This window comes from Triticum dicoccoides, chromosome 3A (genome assembly GCF_002162155.2).
Source record: "Triticum dicoccoides isolate Atlit2015 ecotype Zavitan chromosome 3A, WEW_v2.0, whole genome shotgun sequence".
In the NCBI taxonomy this organism is placed as follows: domain Eukaryota; kingdom Viridiplantae; phylum Streptophyta; class Magnoliopsida; order Poales; family Poaceae; genus Triticum; species Triticum dicoccoides.
The window spans coordinates 165,194,366-165,215,693 of record NC_041384.1 but is presented as its reverse complement, the minus strand read 5'-3'; the positions used below and the strand labels follow the sequence as shown (position 1 = coordinate 165,215,693).

Here is a 21,328-nt window from a genome sequence, read left to right as displayed (position 1 = left end):
TTAGTTTATATCCGGAAGAGGCCCACCGGGCAGTAGTTAGGGGGCTTGGCCCACAAGTTATCTTAGATTAATTATTATGCAAGTTATCTAGGTTATAAATATAGGCTGTAAGACTCTTTCGGAATCAAGCAATAAGAAGAATATTATCTCCTATTGCCCGGCTCCCTGAGGAGCCGGAAACCCTAGCCGCCAACAGCCCTAACCGCCGCCGCCCTTCTCCTAGCTCGCGACGGCGCCCTGCCGCCGGCGCGCCCGTTCCTCGCCATGCCCTCCTCCATCCTTCCCTTACCACCTACGGCCTAGACCTGGTAGAGTACTTGATTCTACCAGATTATTTCATGGCTGTGTTATATTTCATTGAATATCATTTTGGGCGGAAGTGGCTGCTGTGAGTGTTCATGCTAAAAGTACAAGCCATTTGGATCATCGTTTGAAATGTTTGCCTATATTCTGACTAATGTCTCTGTTTCCTTGGACTGAAGAGTGGACTTATTTTCCCTGTTTATATAATGATCTTAGTAGTATTCAATAGTTAGCAATCTAGGTGTCTCTTGTCTCTATTTACTGAACCGAATAATTGACTTGTCTTTTAATTAATGTTACTTTTCTGGAGATTACCTAGTTATCTTTTTAATACTAATTATTTAACAAATGTACCTTTGATTCCTGTTTTTGTGTTTGTTTTTTGCCAAAGGTGAAATGAGGTAGATTATCCTCCTTCTTGGCTTGCAAGTTGTACCTGATTTTCACAAAAGTTGGCGCAGTAGTCAAATGAAATGTTCTGTTATTGCTGTAATTTTGTCTTTTTGTTGCATTATTTGAAAAAAAAAATATTTCACTTTAGGTGCTAACCGTTGTGAGGAAGCAATGCATCATATGGTGTTGGATCTTAAAATATGCTTGAGAAAGAAACTTGTACTGATGTGCAGAGCCATGATATTTTTTTCTATGACCGGCGCAATGCGTATGAATTGGGTCCACTATGAGATGGTTTGTATCTTTTTTATATACTCCCTCCGTTCCTTTTTACTTCGCATATTAGGTTTGTCCCAAGTCAAACTTTGATTGTTAACAGGTTAGTATGACCAAGAATTTTTGACTGTTAACACTCTTGCGTTGTATTTCGTTGAATATCCTTTTGGGCTGAAGTGGTTGCCGTGAGTGCTGATGCTAAAATTACAAGTCATCTGGGCCAGCATTTGAAAATGCTTGCCAATTGTTCTGGCTCATGTGCTATTTTCTTGAACTGAAGAATGGACTTTCTTTTTAGTTCTTAGTACTTAATAGTTAATACTAAATGTTTGCAAATATATGTGCGTTAACTGTTTCTATGTTGTGTTTTAGCAGGTTGCTTACAATGCAATCTTTCAATTAAACTACTTCTCCTAGCAAGTTGCACCTGATTTTCTTACAAGTGCAAGGAGAATTAGTTTAATTGAATGATTGAATTATAAGCAAGTTTTTGATGAAATGCTCTGGTTTGCAGTCCATTCTTGTTCATGATTCCATTGCATTTGGTTAGGTATTCAAACATACTGTTACAATTCTGCCTTTGCGTTGCATCCTTTGGAATTATATTAATCATTTCACTTTATCTGCTAAGCATTCTAAGGAATCAATGCTTCACCTGATGTTTGATCTTAAGATAAGCTGGAGAAATGAAACTTATACTGATAAGCAGAAGAAAGGTTATCATGGTCAGGCGCAGGCGCAGATTGTCTCCCCTTTAGATTCTGTAATTGCCAGCCTCATGTTCTTTTTTCTTTGACCGCCGCAGTGTGTATGAATTAGGTCCACTATGAGCCGGCTAGATAGGTTATAATCAAGAAGCTCTAATTGTTTCATGGTTGCCTGAAATTTACACCTGTGTGAATACTCTTTTTGGCTGAAGTGGTTCCCGTGAAGTTAATACTAAAGTTACAAGTCATTCAGGTTGGCTGATGTTGTAACCGAACTGCTGTTGTAATTCTCGACATCTCCTTTGAGTGGTAATATATTCAGGTGGGGAAGCTCTCCCCCCCCGGTGACCGTTCAAAAAAAAAAGTCATTCGGGTCAGTTTTTGAAATGTTGCCTGTTGCTCTGACTCATGTCTCTGTTTTCTTGAACTTAGCAGATATACATAAGTGTCATGTTCCTATTTTTTGGCTGCAGCCGATCATCCACTTGTTAGTGATTAACAAGTGATTAAATTATAGCCAGCTTTTCAGAAACGTTCTGCAATTCACTCTTCATTAATCCATTGCATCACTTGGAATATTCTGTTATAATTCCAGGTTCTCGGTGCATCATTTGGAATTATCATTTCACTTTGGCTGCTAACTATTTTAAGGAATTAATACTACACTAGCACTATTCCTTTGACAATTAGCTAGGATCACCTATGTAGAGCTGATAGCAAAGATAAGAAATGAACCAAGTGTTTGTGGTGTCTTTCTTACTGTTGTTCTTTTTAACTGCAGTTACTGGTTATTACTTTGCGCATTAGGGATTATTTGGTGTTCACTGTATTCAAGAAACTATCACACCCGATTTCCATCCGCGCACAATACTGTTTGGCAATAATAACTTACCTAAAAGATGTATTCTTATTAGGCCAGTGCAGGCGATCGGCTGCGGTCATCATAAGGAAATAATAGTTCACTGTCATGCCAGGTATGCTCTCAGTTCAAACTATGTCTTGAGCTATGGAGAACATCTTTGCTAGTTTGTACTACGGCTCGCTCCTGTGTTTCCTCCTGAAGCACGGTGCAGCCAGTTTGCAAGACAGGAAGAAAATGAGTTGAATCCTTGTGTGAGTGTGTGCATCTATCGCTGTGGTCATTTTGACAAAATTTTCACGGAGAAGTGTGTGCAGCCTAGCCTAAATGCCTAACTGGTTACCAGATTCCTAGGTTTGTAAGGAACTTGTGATCCGTGCAGTCGTTGGTCTTGTTGTTTCACCTCCCGTTGGTGAGGTGAAACAGCGCATGATGCTACCGATTTCTCGCGCTTTCTATGAGCAAGCATGTTGATGCTCAAAATGATTTTTGTTAAGGGCAATCATGTTTATGCTGAGAATAAGAAGAGACAACAAAACATTAGGAAATAATTGGGTTTTGTGTTGCGACTGACTGTCTGGCGACAAATCACAATAAGAAGAGAAGTACCCTGGGGTGCGACATACGTGGGAATGGGTATGAAGATGCCCACCATGCTACTGCATGTTGTACCCTGGAGTTCGGGAATTACTGCCTGAAGAGGCATTCAGAAGTTCAGGCCCTGACTGGCTGCTCTTAGTCTGTTGGCGCCCTGTACGGAGATCAGAAGCAATGTCCTGCTGATGCTGTGCCGCTGGTTTTTGGCACCTGAGGAATGGTGTTGTTATTCAGAGCAAAAGTCCTGTTAACTGATAGCAGTTTTTCATTTATTTTCTTTTTTCTTTATGTTGTACATATTGTAAGTTTAATTTTTAATGAAAATTACTTTGTGGCTCAAAAAAAAATACAGAGCAAAGGTAACGGTAACCATTGGCTCCTCCAGTATTATTGTTTTGTCTTTGCCCGACCACCTGATTTCCAGATGTTTGCTTGACGATAAGAAGTGCAAGCAGAACATGTTTGCTTGATGCAAGGCGACGGAGGATACAGCAGAGCATCCCTGATGGAATATGGTGTCCGATGCTTTAACGTCAACACTTAAGAATAGGTCACGCTGGTGGACTGGAAGGTTCAGAAGAGCAGAAGACAGAGCAACAGAAATGCACACGAGCTGACAGGAAGAATACGAATGTGGGAGGACGTCATCCAACGTCAGCTGCATATATTTTCACAACAACTCAAACTAACCTAACAAAATTCGATCAAATACGGCCGGATTTCATATAAAAATACCGGATTTTCATATAAACATGACGGGTTTCATTACATTTACATCAACTAAGCGGTGCTAGTCCGTCTCTCAAGGTATAGTAATACCTCATCTAAATGGCCGCCCGCGGATCTTTTTGTCTTCCTCATGTCCGGCAGACTGATCATGGGACTGCCAGAAGCCCCGGAGGAATATACTCTAGCACAAATGATGGCTCGCTTCCCCACCGCTCATCGGAGTGGAACCCCAGCTGATGCTTCAGCGGGAGGGGAAGGTGGCGCCTACGCTTCCGTGAAGCCCATGTGGGATCGACAGAGGCCCTCGCAAGAGAAGAACCGGACAAGACATCGGTTCTGTACGCCGGCGTCGCCTCGGCGGTGGCCTTCATGGAACCCAAGCGGCGGCCACTTCCCGTGTTCTACTTCTCCTCGATGATGATGGCGAACACGAAGGCGCTGGCCACCGACTCGTCACTTTCCGTGCACCCGGCTTCTGTCTCTACCTTCATGGCGCGACCGCAGGCACGGGAGGCGTGGGCGCAGACATGGGAGGCACGGTATGACGCGGCGTCGTCGATGGCAGCGACGACGCCCGTGCGGCCGTGCTCCCCGCTGGCTCGCCACTCCTCATCGAGCTGGCCTGGAGCGCCGAGGTGTTGTACCACGCGCCGGCTTGGATGGCAACTGGCTCCGTCAGGCTAGGCGAGAGAGGTGGAGCAACGAGCTGCCTCGCTCGTATTTGGCGGGCTCGGCCGGCCACCCAGCCGGCTTATATGCCAGAGAACTGCTCTTCGGAAGCCATCAAAAGAATGATGGAGGAGATGGGGGAGCGGCGGAGGGGTGCGATTCTTGCCCGGGATCGTCTGACCTTGTTTAAATAGAAGGCGGACGGAAAGAGCTCGGCCGGCGTTGCGTTTAAAACCGGCCTGCTCATGAACGGACATGTGGTCAGAATAAGTTTCTCGGCTTCCATGCCGGTTTAATATCTCATATGTAATTGCCTACTTATTGCGCCAATGTTTTGATGTCATATGCGTGTTCACATACACGGGAGTGCTGTTTTGGCTCTTGGATGTATATGCTCCCTAATGAACAGTAAATTAAATAATAAATAAATTTTAAAATTCTGAATCTTTTTGTATATGTTCTTGTTAGTGTAACAAGTGTGCTTGCCAATTTTCATGCGAGGTGAGATGACGGTGCTTCACCGGTGAAAAAACAAAAATAAGTGTAATATTTGAAGATAACATTTGTCGTTCGACTTGTTTTTTTTTTTTGCACAGGTCAAAATACTTAAGCTTTCCTCCTAAAAATTTGCGGGTAGCGTTTTGGTGTGACAATGATCATATTTATTTTTTTCATATTTTTTGACATTTGGAAAAAAGTTATGGGGAGGAGCATATGCTCCCAAGAGCCGAATTTGATTTCCGGCACATATACGCCCAATAACCGCTTCCCATGCAACCTTGCCGAGAGGTTTTTTTTCGAAACGGAGGCAAAAGTTTTGCCTCATCGATTAATTAAGAAGATAACTGGCATATTTGTTTTGCTACTACGGTGGTGACCACGTGCCCACAGATGCTGCAACCGCTATCGCTAGATGCTGAAACCGGCATAATGTTTTGCTACTACGGTGGTGACCACGGTGACCACGTGCCCACAGATGCTGCAACCGCTATCGCTAGATGCTGGAACTGGCATAATGTTTTGCTACTACGGTGGTGACCATGGTGACCATGTGCCCACAGATGCTGCAACCACTAACGCTAGATGCTGGAACCGGTATAATGTTTTGCTACTACGGTGATGACCACGGTAACCACGTGCCCACACATGCTGCAACCGCTATCGCTAGATGCTAGAACCGGCATAATGTTTTGCTACTACGGTGGTGACCACGATGGCGCGACGGCCGCAAAACCAGAGGCGGCAATGTCGAGAATGCTACAACCACGAGGCCACCTGCTAGAACCTGCAACGCCATTTGTTACAACCGTCTTCTTTTTGCTGGAACCAGAGAAGATCGAGGCTACGACTTGCGCACGGCGAGCTACAACCAGTGACAGGATAAGCTACACCCGATGCAATTTTTTGCTGGAACTACATATAGTGGTTTTCGCGAGTTACTTTGCCGCCTCCATGAACGTTGCAACTGGGGGGCACCACCAGCGGCGAAGCTGTCAGCGACGAGCAGCGGCGCCGTGGCCGGCGACGGCTACCCACGGCCGCAAAGGTCGAGGAGGAAGTGTGGGAGAGCTGCTACCGTCGTGCAGCAGGGCTGCAACCAGCAACTCAAAAATGCGAGCATCTGCGGCAGCGACCGACGGCGTGGCGAGCGTCGATGGCGAGGCAACTCTGGGGAGCTTCGAGCGCCTAACCAGGATCCGCGACGCCGACGCCAGGTGCTTCGAACGGCGGCCGCGGGTGAGCCGTGCCTCGCTGGATTAGAGTCGCGTTTTAGAACGAAGCTGTTTGGATAGAGGAGACAATCGAACGGCTGTGTTAATGTTAATCGGGCGGTGCACATCCGACCGGCCGAAAGTTTCGGCCGGCGCACCGGCGCAGAGTGCTCCCTTTACAAAAATTTCTAAAAAATTTATGTACAAAGTTACCGGTATTGTTATAAAAAAGAAAATATCTATAGACATGTTATCTTTGAAATCACGCGGCTGAAGCGATCGGTGGGTGCACTGTGATCTTTTCTCGGCACCAATTCAAGCATTCCGGATCGTCGAGCCATGGCCTCCCTTACCATGCACGTATCCTGCACAATTTGGAACGAAAGAACGCTAGAGTCTTCCGCTACAAAGAGACGCCACCGCCAATCCTTCTCAAGCTTATTATAGATGAGGCCAACCTATGGGTTACTGCAGGGGCTAAACAATTAGAGAAAATTGTATCGTGCGAGTAATTGTCATGCCGTACTTCGGCCTTGTGTAACTCTACAAAACTCTATTCTCCTCTACTTTAATAGATGAGGCAAATTTTTTGCCTCCGTTTTGAAAAAAAATATGCCAGTTGTAGCATTTTGGATCGCCGGTTATAGCATATTTGGACCCCTGATGTAGCAAAAAAACATATGCCAGTTTTTGCTGGAATGGGGCATTGGTGGTGCTACAACCAGCCACGGGATTTGCTGGAACCGAACATTAGTGGTGCTACAAAACAGCCATGAAATTTGCTGGAACCGGCTTTCTTCCTCGAGGACAACCATGACGTTTATCTTTTCTTTTGCTTCAACCGCAGAGGTCAAAGCTGCAACCAGTGTTGCGCAGTGCTGGAAAGGTTCGGTAGGTGATGGACGGAGGAGGTGACCATGGTGAACGGCCGACCAATGTCGATGAGGGAGCTGAGCTGCAAGCGGAGGCGACAGGGAAGCTGCATCTGCTGGCACGAGCGTTGTAGTTTTTTTCAAGAGAGAGCTGAGCTGCATCTGCTGCGCGCGGGAGCTGCAACTTTTTTCGAGAGAGAGCTCGCACCCTGATGTGATGTGGTCGTCGGGGGAGAGCCGGGATGGTGCTGGAGGTCCCCTCGCCGGCCGGCTGTGCAGTAGACGCACGCTCGCTGCGGGAGGCCAAGAGCGGGGCGGAAGAGAGGATAAGGGGGCGTGTGCGGGAAAAACGAGACCGCCAGATCAGATTAATTGGGAATTTGGGATCGAGCGAGCTCGCGAGACCGGCCGAAGTTTCGAACGGTGTGCCGTACCCAAACATTTTCCTTTTTGCAAGGGCCCATATCCTAACTTCGCTTCGCTCCGCTTCGGTCAAAACCTACCGACGACGGGTCTTAAAAAAATGAGATCAACCCAAGGCCTAACCCTTATTGACTTTTCTTTATAGGAGAAACTTCATGGGCACCACGCGTCCGTGCCGAAACTCGAATTCGGATGGGCTGGCAGCAACCTCAGCTGCCCAGCCAACGGGTCGACGCCCCGTCCGCCGACGACGGGTCTCGCTTCATCAGAAGTTAGCCTTATCTTTATACTGAATTTGAATCACGACATGACACTTCATCATCTCCGCGAGCTGTGCTTGCCGAGCTGGTTCACAAGCTGCCTCGCGGCTTCTACTCCCTCATGCCTCTCGAGGCATGCAGCCCAGCAGCTCTAGCAAACCAACAAATCTCTACTGCTACCACCATCATTGACAAGGATAACTACAACCGAAGCCATACTCATTTTCTTCTCTTTGGCCGACAACCAGATTTACAAGAGATTACTCCATCAATTAGCCAGATTGCCAAAGCTGCACAACACACGCCCAAGTTTTCCTTTTCGGTTCAACACGCCATACCCTGTTCTTCTTAAACTGTACTTACCGTATTCCATATACTACAGAGAACATGCTTTGATTTAAGCACGATCGCGGCAGGCAACGACATGCTTGCCTTGTGTACGTATGCACAGACGCATGGATGAAAGTTTGGAGCTCCGTCAGTGGCAGATGGGGCACATCATCAAGCCGTTCTCGTTGCACCTGCCGCACCTCTCGACCACGCCGCCGGTGCCGCCGACCACCACCTTGCACCCGCCGCCGCACTCCAGGCACGGCACGAACCGCGCCCCGCCGCACCCCTCGCAGCCGCGGCCGTCCTTGGCCGCGCACGCCTCCCCGCGCGCCCTGGCCCAGCGCAGCATCTCCGCCAGCTTCCCACTCTCCACCAGCTCCGCGCACGCCTCCGCGCCGCCCAGGTACCGCCCCATCAGGAACAGCCTCGGCGGCGGCGAGACGCCGGCGCCCTGCTCCTCGTCGGCCGCCAGCAGCTCCCGGAGCTCGCGCAGGTACTCCCCATGCAGCGCCACGTCGCGCTCGTCCACGGTCAGGCCCGCCGCCTCCGCGCACGTCTCGACCGCCGCTCGCGCGCGCTCGCAGTCCTCGAACGTGCGCCGCACGCCGCGGAGCGTCGTCGTGTACAGCACCACCCCGCCGCCGCTCGCGCCCGGGGGGCGTCGCTCCGGATACCCCTCAAACGGGTCCCTCCGGCGCCACTTGGGCGCGGCGGCGGTCCCGTCCGCGTTCTTGGCCTCGCGGTCCCGCAGCAGGAAGGGGTTTTCTTTCACGACGCGCCGCCCTGTGAGCTCCGGCGGCGGGGGCTTCTTCGTGTCAGAATCCTCAGCGACATGCGCGTACGGCCTCACTGGCGGCGGGTCCTTCTTGGCAGCTTCGACCGTGCCGCCAACAGACGGCGTCTGGGACGTCTGCTCCTTCTGCGTTGGCGGCGGCGCCGCCGGCTGGGCCTGTACCTCAGCTGGCTGCTTCTTCTTCTTCTTTTTCTTCTTGGGGGCAGGCTTGGGTTCCGCCGTTTGCTTGGAGTCGAGCGTAGGCTTGATGACTTCAAGGGCCTTGCTCACCTCGGACCACGACGCCGGCGCGAGCTCGTAGCCGTCGAGCTTGTCGAGGATAGGGAGCGCCACGCCGGCGGTGGGCTTCTTGGCGTCCTGCTCTTCCTCCTCCTCTTCCTCTTCATCGTCGTCTTCGTATTCGTCATCACTCTGGTCTGCCTCGACGTCGCCGTTGGCGGCGGCGGCGTTCTGCTTGGCGATGAGCCACGGCTCCTCGACGGCGCTGATGTCGAACAGGGAGACGCTGGTGGCCGGAGGGCGGTAGGCGACCTCGGCCACCGCCACTTCCTTGGAGCCCGAGCAACCCATGGTGCGCCTGGTGCCTTGGAGCTAGGCGAGGTGAGAGACTTGGCTGGCGAGCTCCAGGAACGGCTTTTGTGGCTGTGGAGGGAAGGCGAGTTCGGAGGAGAGGATGCGATGGAAGCTGTGGAGGGAGTGGGCTGCTTGGGTGGTGATAAGATGGTGCGCACGGATGGACTCGCGGCCCGGTTAACATCGGAGCTGCTCCCAAATTTCTTCCCGCCGCTCTGCGCCATGGAATTGCATTTCCTGTTTCCTTGTCTCTTTGTCTTCGAAAAACCAGTGGCCGAGGAGTGCTTAAACCAATACTGATATACTACTAGTACACACCAAGCTACAGTAGGCTCTACATCTCAGTCGACTGGAAATTCGGATTTTTTTTGTTGATGATCAATACGAGTTAGTACTTCTCACCTAACCAAAATCCACATGGTTACACACATTGTATAGACTGGGTTTTTATTTTATGGGGCATAACTTTTTTTATGCAACTGCATTTTTAACCAGCTGAATTGATGTGCTAGTTACTGCCAAAAAAAATGATGCGATAAAAAAATTGCGAGAAAACTTTCGATCTATTCATCTTCAATCAAGACAGTACAAAGAACACCAGGAATAATAAAAATTACATCCAGATCCGTAAACCACCTAGCAACGACTACAAGCACTGAAGCGAGCCGAAGGCACGCCGCCGTCATCGCCCCTCCCTCGGCGGAGTCGGGCACAACTTGTTGTAGTAGACAGTCGGGAAGTTGTCGTGCTAAGGCCCCATAGAACTAGCGCACCATAACAGCAACCGCCGCCGATGAAGAATAACGTAGATCGAAAGGATCCGACCCGAAGACGCACGAACATAAACGAACAACAACCAGATCCGAGCAAAGATTCCACGCAGCCACCTCCTCCTCCTCCAAAAAAAGCCAGGGTTTCTGCCTCTCGCCAGCTCTGTCGCAGGTCCACCTTGTCTCCGGTGGCCCTAGGGCCATGGGGCGCGGTGGATCCTAACAAGGGCCAGTTGGAGGACTCCGTTGTGAGTCGTTCCTTTGAGATATGTTAGGGTTTGTGTCCTGCTCAGGAAGGCGAGACGGCGGGGGCTCCCTGAAGATGGAATAAAGGTCTCTCCGCCTAGCCCCCGTTTCGGTGGTGCGTCTAGCATCGTTGGTGAGCGTGTGGAGGTGTGTCTCAGGTGGATCTATCCTTGGTGAATTTGCTACCAGTATAACAACAATGCGTTGATCCACCGTGGTCGTTACTTCCCTACCAAAGGTCCGAAGCCAGGCTAACCTTGTCGATGACAGCCGGGAAGTCTTCATGCATTAGTCATATCCTTAGTTTTCCTCCTCCCCAAGAAGCGACTCCCATGCGACTAGGGTTTTCCCTCTTCCCATCGGTGTCGGTCCGCCTCACTTTCGATCCTCTTTGGGTCATGGAGGTGGAGAGGTCCCGCTCCTCTTAGGCGAGAGGGACCATGCTCTTGTCCTTGTTTGGTTCATCGTCCCGGTTGGGGCTTGTGGCGGCGCCGATGCCCCCTACTAGGGATAATGTCTCTATGTCCAATCCCCCCCTCCTCCTCGGTGGTGCATTCTAGCGGCGTTAGAGGGTGTGTGACGATGTGTCTCCATCATCTCGTGGGATTCGATCATGCTAGTGTTTGATGGATCTGTTTCGAACCAATCTTTGTTTTTCTTCGGTTATGTGTCTACATATTTGATCCTTTCGATCTAAATTTTCTTGATTGACGACAGTTATTCTGGTGCACTGATCCAATCTTTGTTTTACTTCAGTTATGTGTCTACATATTTGATCCTTCCAATCTAAATTTTCTTGATTGACGACAATTATTCTGGTGCATTGGTCCGATCGGGCCTTAGCACGACCACTTCCATACTAAAACAAGGTTTGCTCGCTTCTTGAGATGACATTAATCTACACTGGAGCACCGTCGAATTCGTCCATGAACAAACTCAAGAAGGATCAAAACCCAAAAGACCAACTCGAAGGTGAGACACTGCCTTTCATCTGAACACCACTGCAAGAAAAAACCTAACTTAAACTACTAGCCATAGCGAAGAAGCTGGGATTCCTCCTCTCCACACAACCAAACAAGCAGAGGGGAGAAGAGCCCATGGGCTGGCCGATGGGGCCAAAAGGGATTTAGATCTGCCGCAGCTTGTGTGAGAGAAGGAGAAGACGATTGACCACTATTAGAGTGAATTTGTACATATGAGTCACAAAACAGAAGCTTCATACAATATGGGCTACAAAATAGAGCCGAAAGGGATTAGATTTGCCACCCCTTGTGTGAGCGAGAAACAATTGACCACCATTGGATGGAAGTTGTACATATGAGCCACAAAATAGAAGCTTCATACAATATCGTAGTAATTTTTCTATGTCCATCGCCTGTCTGAATGTGTTTGTGCTCATGTATGCACCGGAAGCGAGGCTTCATGCTGCGTCGGCCTACATTGCTCGTATCTTGTGGAGTGCTGCTTAACCCTCTAGAACAAGTATACACAAACGAATGAGTAGCAGCCGTCCGATCCAGTAAATGAACGGCTCATAAACCAGGAGTTCACATCCGTACGGACGTGCTGACAGCGCTTCCGTGTAGCCAATTTGTACTCGTAACTATCCTTTTTTTTATCCAAACGTCCAGTTCTTTAGTGTACCAAGAGTAAGTAATACCATCTAGAAAAATAACAGGAATAAAACAATGTGCAACGTTAATCGAGCTTGGTGCTTGTGGCCTTGTGGGCCACAATCGTCTCACACTGGTTGTTAGCTGTCCACGTAGTCCAATAGAAAAATGAAAGTGATTCCAGGACAGTCGCTTTCATCTCCAGTCGAATCTCATCCGTTCAAGTTATGTATTTCACACCACTTAATTGTTTTCCTGGTTGAAACACGGTTGTCATTTACCAGCTGGAAACTGGATCATTAAAAATCAAAAGCGCATGACATGGGAAAAAATGTCATTTTTTAGTTTTTTCTCCTTTTTTTACAAGGCATTACATATTCAAATGTTAAGATAGACACTTCTAGGTACAGCTTATTGTTACAAGGTTGCAAGCACAAATATTTCGAGGTGTTGCATGTTCCGTCTTCAGGACCATCCGCATGAAAACATATATGGCATGATCCTAAAACTCAACAGCTATATTTCATTTATTTTGGAAAGCCGCACATATGTAAAAAAAAAGTGGCTATGCCATCATAAACATCTTAGCACATATATTAATGACTGCAAATCCGGTAGCAGCAATGGATATTCCCAGGTTCGTAACCCAAGGCGGCTTAATTCTTCTTAATATCGTAAACCATATACCGCCCGGTTTTGGGGGCTGAAAGCGAAAACCAACAAGATTCGGATTCGACCCTGTTTAGTGGTCGCTAAGCAGGACACACAAGTACTAGACGAACACCCAGCTCATGCATCGCACCACAAGATCAACAGACTACTTTAGTGAATCACTGTTAAAATCCTCCTAATTTTCCATCTTTACCAATGTTAAAATCCTCCTAATTTTCCATCTTTACCAATATCAAACTAAACTAAGAGCCATCAGTCATAACTGTAGCCAACCCATCCGTCCAAACCAAGGCATTCAGAATGATAATACATTAAGCCAATCGTGTAGCATCTAACAGTATTTAGTAGGTATTCTTATTCACTAAGGCTATTTATTTCCAATGGTCAATCCCATTTAAGTAAAGCAGGTTAGTGGAACATCAACAAGCAATAGGCTGAGTATTTGAAACTCCAATTAATACAAAAACCTAAAAAAAAGGTTGGGAGCCTCGTTGATAAAAAATACATCTAGAGAAAACAAGTCAATCAATCAGACAAAACTACAACATTCATACCTTCTAGGATGCAGCCTCCAATGCTAACATAGCAGCAAAGGATAACCAAGCAGAGATGATAACCAACTGTCTGCCTACAAGGAACTACCCCAGTTGACAACTCACCAAAACTGCTGACCTTAAAACATAAGATTCATCAAGCAACCAAATGTCATTTTTGTATCATCAAAAGCAACACGAGCAAAGTAGGCGCGAAGCAAAAGAATGAAAGAAACTACAACCAAAATATAATAAAAATGGTCCTTTTCATATACTCAAAATACTATGTGGGTGACTGGTTACCCCAGGGAAGAGATAGGTGAATTCCCTGAGCCTGCCTCAGGGGGGCATAGGCTAGGATACGCTGATTCAACAAAAAAACACGCCAAGGGGTGAAAAATTATGGGTGGTTATTTGGTTGGCTTCATGAATGATGCATCTCAAAATCACTTAACCGAGGTCAATTCGAGTCTAGACATGGGAGCAGGCTCATTTTCTCCGTTCATGGGAGCCAGCACCAATGCTTTTTGCATCTGTCAGGCCCGGCTACCAAGTGCAAGCTGACCAACCAATTAAGGGGATTGAAAAACATGCTGCATGAGCTATGCAAGTGAATGGATGAGCCAGCCCACCAATCACCCTCTATGTCCCTCTTGTACAAATTTGCTTGGGAGTGCTAACGCACTAATGCAATACAAATTTGCCTTTATCACATTTGTGAAATTCAGGTTCAGTTAATTCAATACCATGTTGGATTTACCAGCTAAAGCTACGAAAATAGGAGGTTTTGTCACCGAACAGCTTACATAAAGGGCAGCCCGGTGCATGTAGCTCCCGCTTGCGCAGGGTCCGGGGAAGGGTCGGAAATAAAACTCACCTAACTGTCCGAGTGTCCATAAGGTTTTAGATATAGTAGCAACAGAAGTTTGAAGCATTGGATGCGCCATTCAGTAAGTAGAAAATCATGTATAAAGATTATAAAATAGCATGTGCATGGTAAAAACATACAGCATTAAGGGAAGGTGACTCAAAAATATAAATAATACTATTTATTTAAAGCAAATGAGACCAATAATGTTTGTAATGCAGGTAACTATGTGAACTAGTAATATCCTACGTCGCGGTACATAACAAAATTTGCAGATATACTCATATACATAAAAATGAATGTCCTCAAATAATATAGAAAATACAGCATATAACCAGCAAGACATGCATTCCTAAGATTTAAATGATTGACTTGCTCATATTAAACCAAGCAAGGTTCGCCATCACTAGAGCAGTGTTGTACGCAGTATGTTATAGCAACAACAAAAAATGCTACCAGCAACTACTCGACTGCCCTTTGGTCCAACAGGTGCAATATATTAAGCTCTTGCTGCTATAGCTTATGATAGTCTACTATAAATATGTCACTGCAAAGGCCTCTGGGATAGTTGTTCTGCCTGAATTTGCTAAAAGTAATTAATACAGGACACTAGGAAACGATTTGAGATATGTGTAGGTACTATTACCAGTATTTGATACTAGATATTAGGGTATTGGTCCGGCGAATAGTGGTCATGTCAGTACTTAATAATGCAGATGTCAGACAAAAATTCATAATGATAACTAATAGGTTATTTCCCTTTATAGAAGTTCACAACATCGTATGATAGGGTTCTCACACAAAAAGGTTAGAAACTTTCCAACCCCAAGCTACGGCTTGCATAAAGTGATAGATTCAGGCAGCTATAATGCTTTCCATATCTGGTGCCACAACTTTGGGAGATTATAAAAGGAACCTAGAGAAGTTCCACCACTGGAATTTTAGTCTTTGTTCAGCATAATTATCCATTCACGCATGCAACTCTGCAGACAGAGTGATGAAAAATTCAAACACACATAAGGTTACTAGCTTCATTGCCCAGCACGCAAACAGCATCACCTGGGCGTATGATCTCCCCAGAAGGATCAAAATATTAGAAGGGGATGCATCACCTTCAGAGATTTGAAATCTCATGGGGCAGGTGGTTCACTTAGAACAAATGCTTGAACAAGACTTCGGGCTGCATGCATCTGATCCGGTGTGCCAGATATCATAACAGGTGTATCCATGGAATCAGCCAGCGGTTCCTCGATTGTTATCTTAGCTCCTGAAAACTGCATATAGGATTAATTATGTCATATGTCAGTCATACACATTAGTTAACCAGATATGCCACATGACACAACATTCGGACACAAACCTCACGTATCATATTCAAACAACCTCCATCATGCCCACATAGAGCAGGTATAACTAATCTTGGAACCATGATATTTCCAGTTATGATTGGCCTAGATGAATGAACAGGTCTGCAATTAAATTTTATCAGTACATACATGATGTTTTCTGATGTTGCTAATCAAAAGGGAAGGAAATTTAAAACACAAGACAAGAAACAAACCCTGAAAATCCACCCATTCCTCTGTGTGCCATTCCAGGAATGCCAGATACTGACATCGGATCACCAACATCCTGCATGCCCAACAAAGTTGAGAGTAGGATCACGATGGTATAGGGCTATAAGCAAAAACGTTATGAACTTATGGCCTATTAAAGCCATTTGCCTGATTAATAATCTACAATCCAATGCAGCATGTGATATATATTTGATCACTATTGACTTTGTTAATTAGATGGCGACTGCAATTCTGGTGCCATGACTCATAGATTAATTCACAACAAATCAGGCAAGTCTCGCATCAAAACTCTTGCATGCCCATCTTATGCAATGCCACGCTAACTGGTGACCAAATCTGGTCCCCAGCCAAGCCAATCATTATAAGCAGACTTAAAATATTTCCAAAGAAAGAGGAGCTTTGCTTAGGATGTCCAACATAATTTTGTCAACTGACAAACCAAAAGAACTGAACGCTGTAAACTACTGTTCCTCTTATAGCATGCTCAAGAAAATATTGGAAGAGAACAAATCGGTCGTACCTTTGTGGTCCAAGGAGCAGACATCTCATCCAATGGTCGTCCCATGAAATCTTTATGAAACTGAGATGCATTAGGATAAATCCTAGGAGATGTAGATTCATGGATTCCCGCAAATGCACCAAACTGAGGATCCAGCAAACCAAAAGGTGGCTGCATACTGGGACCCATTGAAGCCATTCTGTCCCGGAAAAGATTGTTACGTAGCCTAGCAGTTATCTGCATCAGAGCTTCCTGAATAGCCTCAGAATCCCCGGTTATCTAAAAGAGTAGAAATTCTGCAGTTAATTAACCTGGAAATGGAACTAAAAGTGTTGTACAAAATATCCAGTCTGGTAAAGCCAATATGTAAAATAACAGATGAAGTTGGCATTCGTCAAGGCAAAGATCTTAATGCATTGTTTGTAATATTGATAAATAGAATATGTTCAATCCAACAAAAGCAGACCTGAACAACTTCATCAATTTCTTGTACACCCCTTGGGATCTTGTCTTTGCTCAACACTATTATATGGGCTTTTGACAGCTTCCTCATTTCAGCTATGATACTGCCACCTTTGCCAAGGAGGCAGCCAACTTGGTTAGGTGAAACGATCAGCCTAGATATTGCAGGACCCTCCTTGTTAGAGGTGGGTGGCGTAATTTTACGCTGCACATGCAAAATTGCATTCTGTGCTGGGGAAATGCCATCACCTGGATGCTACAGAGCACAAAGAAAAATTAAAACATTAGAAAGACTACTTTCCAGGTAGAGGATAACTGCCATTCAGAATGGAATGCTAACAAAAAATACTAAAAATGTCATAGCAAACTCCAATGCTATGATTTGCTATTAACAATGAATGCCGCATGTCTCAAAATAAGAAACGGACATTTGAAAAATTTATGGCAGAGTATGAGGAAAGAAGTACAAAACACCAGAAATGTGCCCCAAAATTCTTGTGCCATACAACCTTCTAATGGATTTACAATGTCCACTAAAACAACAATTTACCAGATTACCTACTACAATATTACCACCAGTTATGACAGGCTCCCTGGCAACCACATTTCTGGTTGCTGCCTGTACTCCCAAGAAATGGTACTGCATACAAGTGTGTCGTGCTACCAAATGGTAGCCTTGAGGACAAAGCATGAAAAAATATATGAAAATTGCGAATAACACATTCAAAGAATCCAATTATCTAGAAACGCTGGAGAATGAAATAAAAACATTATCTATTCATTTTAATCCTTAAATGCCTTCACGGCCAAAAAACAAGTCACAGAATAGGCTAAAGGGGTAATGAATAGTTACTGGGTTTATTTAACGAATGAAACTGCACTGTCAAGAGAAAAGTAAGGTTGTTACCGCAGGTCCAGAGATGATTATGATGTGATCATCTGACTTTGGAATAGTCTCAAGAATATTTATTTCACAACCTGTATCTTTCTGAATAGTCTTGATACTGTTTCCACCCTTCCCTATAATACTTCCGACCTTGTCACTTGAACATAATAGCCTGAAGGTGAGAGGTTCTGGGGGAACTGAAGCGTTGCCATGCATGAGAGCATCAGGAAAAGCAGAACAGGGAGGAATGTTTGAGCGTTGGTCAGGAAAAGTTGAGAAAGGTGCAACATTTGGCCTTTGGTCAATGGTATCAAAAGGTCCCCTGGCATGGGATGGCCCTTGAAAAGGGAGATGAAAGTTAGGTGGCATTCCTGGAGGAAGACCATCTGAGCGATCGAAGGTGCGTGATGATGAACCAGAAGGATGAACAACAGGAACTACATCACTTTCCCTAGGGGGGTGAGTAAAGAGCACTTGAGCCACTGCATTCAGACCTTTCTTAACTGAGTCAAGCTCTCCATTAATCTGCAGAAATGATATATCAAGAAATGCCAGAACTATAATCTTCCAAAAGCAAAGTCTTTACACTACAAAAGATTATTGCAAGGAACAAGAAAACTAAATTCAGTACTGAGAAAATCTACCTGACAAAGTTCATCTTTGAGTAAAGCACATAAAGGAAGATTCTCCTTTGAAACTCGGATTTCACAGCCACTATCAGCGGACATTTGCTTAATCACACTACCTCGAATTCCCAAAAGCGAACCTACTTGGCTATCTAGCACCAACAATCTGAAAGAAACAGGAGTTTTCTGGCCTGATGCATCTTCAGTTCCATTTTCACTTTCAGTTATAAAAATCCTATCAAAGACATGCAAAACGGCGTTCATTGCTGATGGTATTACCCTCTCTGGCTCCAACTTTGTAGTTTTTGCAACAGAAGAATCATCATTTTCTTCCTTGCTGTCATCTCTCTCTGCATCATCTTGTTCTTCCTTGCCGTGGGCATTATCTGAATCATCCTTTTCTTCCTTACTGTGGTCTTTCTCCTTCTCATGCTCGCCATCAGCAGAAACAGCAGTACCACCATCATTCTCTTTACCTTGCTCGTGGATAGCTTCTTTGTCCTTCTCAACGGTAGTTATGACAATAACTCTCTCATCACAACCAGGGACTGCTTCATCAACCCGGATTTTCACTCCGTTTTCTTGCCTTATCTTTGCAATGATGCTACCACCTTTACCAATAACATTCCCACATTTCTCAGTAGGGCAAAGAATGCGGATAAGAGGAACTCCAGGCTGTATTGTCAGCTGAGGCTGCTGCGAAGGAGCATGTTTTGTCTTTTGCCACTTGGCCCGACCATTGTGTTCTGAATACTTCTTCTGGAATGGTCTCTTGGAAGGGTACGCATGCGAAGCCATGTCGTATACTGCCTGACAGGCAAGCGGAGAGCACCAAAGAAAATAAGAAATTAGCTACTGTGCCAATAACAGACGAATAAATATGACCATTATCTAGTACCAAATATCAGCGGCCCAATTGTCACAACAAGATGATAATTTAACATACAGATTTACAGCACTCAAGTAACCATAAAAAAACAGCATCACATGACAAATATGGTTAAATGTGCAACAAATAGGAGGGCATGGCACATCCATATCAACAGAGGCAGATCAAACGTGCTACTTCTAATGCCAGGATTACTAAGAGGAAACCACACTAGTGCTTGCTACCAATACATAACAGGCCCTAGTTCCTAGACCTACATCCAGGGACGGACCTAGTGAAGTCCATCGGGCTACGGTTGGAAAAATAAACTGCTGTCGGTGCTCCGCCAAGTAGCAAACAGAGAGCATGCAAAAGAAAAAACTTCCCGGGCAATATAAGCATGTTAGGGTTCGTTGCCAACAGAGGAAATCAATACAGGTGCGGATGGATCTCCGCTCCACGGAGATACTGTAGAGCGGAGGAGGTGGGGAGCAGTACTACGAGACAAGAATACCTTCGAGGCTCCCGTGCTTCGGCGGAAGAAGGGCTGGAGCAGCGGGGCTGTTCGGCGGAGAGGGTTTCGGCGACGCCGTCGGGAGGGGAGGGCGAAGAGGAAGCTCTGCTTCTGGACCCTTTTTTCAGATCCCTTTTGTTGGGCCTCGGCAGAAGCCGAAGCTCGTAACTTGAAGGTCTGAGTGGGCCGAAACGTTCACTTCATACCGGCCCTCTCCAATTCTTCAAGCTAAGTACTTCCCACTTCTTCAAGCACTCCCTCAGTCTCATAATATAAGAACGTTTTTCAAGCTATGTTAACTTGAAAAACGTTTTTATATTATAGGACGAAGGGAGTACTTCCCACGGGTTCACTTAAAAAAAAGTACTTCCCATTGGTTGCCTAAAAAAACATTTCCCATGGGAGCAAGAAGGAGTTTAAGCCATCTCATGGAATTCGGCAAGGGGATCTGCTTTCTCCATACTTGCTTTTGTTAGCGGCAGAGGGCCTGTCGTGCCTATTAAAATCAAAAAGTGAGTCATCTAACTTAAGTGGACTGCAAGTGGCACCTTCAGCGCCATCGGTGAACCATTTACTTTTTGCAGATGACAATATGTTGTTCTTCAAGGCAAATGATATGGGGGCTAATGAGGTGAACCAAGTGTTATATACTTATTGAAGCTTCTGGGCAGTGAATAAATTTTGGAAAATCATATATCTTTTTCAGCAAGAGTGTTCCAGATTCCATTCGTCATGAGATAAAAGGAGTGATAGACATCCCCAATGAAACTTTGAATGAAAAGTACTTAGACATGCCTTCTGATATTGAGTCATCGAGGAATGGGGCTTTTAAATAATTTAATGATGGATTATGGAGCAAGATCCAAGGATGGATTGAGAACACATTGTCAACTGTGGGAAAAGAAGTTTTGGTTAAAGCGGTTGCGCAAGCAATACATGTCTATTCCATGTCATGCTTTAAACTGCCTAGAGGATTTGTGTGGACATCTTACTATGCTCATAAGGAAATTTTGGTGGGGGAGCAAGAATGGCCAACGCAAGCCGCACTTGGTGTCTTGAATGGAAATGACACAACCAAAAGCTATCGGGGGCTAGGATTTAAAGATATTGAGTTGTTTAATGGCCATGTTGGCCGGACAAGCATTGTGCTTATTGCAGAATTCTAAGTCCCTTAGTGCTCGCATGTCAAAGCACTAAAAAAAGACACATCCGTGACATTTTGAGTCGAACAAAAAAATCATGTCATGCTTATGACACTTCTATGACGATAATTGTGACAAAACCCGATACCATCATAGATGTGGTGGGCTCCTACTTCTATGACAAAAAATCATGACAGTAAATGGGTTTTTCGTCCTGAGCGGGCCGGAGACGCACCTGCATGACATTCTTTGGGTCATCCATGACGGAAAAAATCATGGTAGAAGCGAGGGCAAGAAAAATTTCGGGGAGTTCCCGGTTAAGGTGGGTGGTCGGGCCGAGCGATGCACGGAGGTTTGCGCATTTCTCTCGTACACGTACGCGCGCGTGTGCGAGGTGCATCGCTCTAACTGAATCCGAGCGAGGCGTTGGGCTCTAACTGAACCCGAGCGATTGCACTAGCTACATAATTGAACCCTGATCGATCCCTTGTTGTTAACTAAACCGGAGTGATTCCTTCGCTATTGCTGCTAACCGAAGCCGATCGAAGTTGCC

The 21,328-nt window shown here is 45.8% G+C and overlaps 2 protein-coding genes across 11 annotated transcripts; both read right to left on the bottom strand.

Annotated features, from left to right (window-relative positions):
- Positions 1-7,998: 7,998 nt before the first annotated feature.
- On the bottom strand, positions 7,999-9,663 carry LOC119267721 (glutaredoxin domain-containing cysteine-rich protein CG12206-like). The gene has a single exon (XM_037549159.1). The coding sequence runs from the start codon at positions 9,494-9,496 to the stop codon at positions 8,279-8,281; it is 1,218 nt and encodes a 405-aa protein (XP_037405056.1). The 5' UTR covers positions 9,497-9,663; the 3' UTR covers positions 7,999-8,278.
- Positions 9,664-11,671: 2,008 nt separating this feature from the next.
- Positions 11,672-19,782, bottom strand: LOC119267720 (KH domain-containing protein HEN4-like). 10 transcript variants are annotated; one of them, XR_005132571.1, is made up of 10 exons: positions 19,634-19,782; positions 18,270-19,061; positions 17,647-18,150; positions 16,744-16,995; positions 16,299-16,556; positions 15,763-15,842; positions 15,562-15,670; positions 15,314-15,475; positions 13,355-13,472; positions 11,672-12,383 (listed from the first exon to the last, which is right to left on the bottom strand). XR_005132571.1 is itself a non-coding variant. In XM_037549153.1 (9 exons), exons 2-8 carry the CDS (start codon positions 19,047-19,049, stop codon positions 15,332-15,334), a joined length of 2,127 nt encoding a protein of 708 aa, XP_037405050.1. In that variant the 5' UTR covers positions 19,050-19,061; positions 19,634-19,782; the 3' UTR covers positions 11,672-13,472; positions 15,314-15,331. The 10 variants fall into 10 exon arrangements, 7 of the variants coding, with proteins under 7 accessions (XP_037405050.1, XP_037405052.1, XP_037405051.1 ...); XR_005132572.1 differs by having other exon boundaries at positions 11,672-11,988; XR_005132573.1 differs by having other exon boundaries at positions 11,672-11,988; positions 13,355-13,464.
- Positions 19,783-21,328: the final 1,546 nt, after the last annotated feature.

Excerpts from the sequence above, each read along its gene's own strand:
- LOC119267721 (XM_037549159.1), bottom strand. The coding sequence starts at position 9,496 with ATGGGTTGCTCGGGCTCCAAGGAAGTGGCGGTGGCCGAGGTCGCCTAC.
- LOC119267720 (XM_037549153.1), bottom strand. The coding sequence starts at position 19,049 with ATGGCTTCGCATGCGTACCCTTCCAAGAGACCATTCCAGAAGAAGTAT. Across the intron at positions 16,557-16,743 it reads AAATTGATGAAGTTGTTCAG|ATAACCGGGGATTCTGAGGC; the intron begins GTCTGCTTTTGT and ends CTACTCTTTTAG. Across the intron at positions 15,671-15,762 it reads GGAATGGGTGGATTTTCAGG|ACCTGTTCATTCATCTAGGC; the intron begins GTTTGTTTCTTG and ends ATTTAATTGCAG.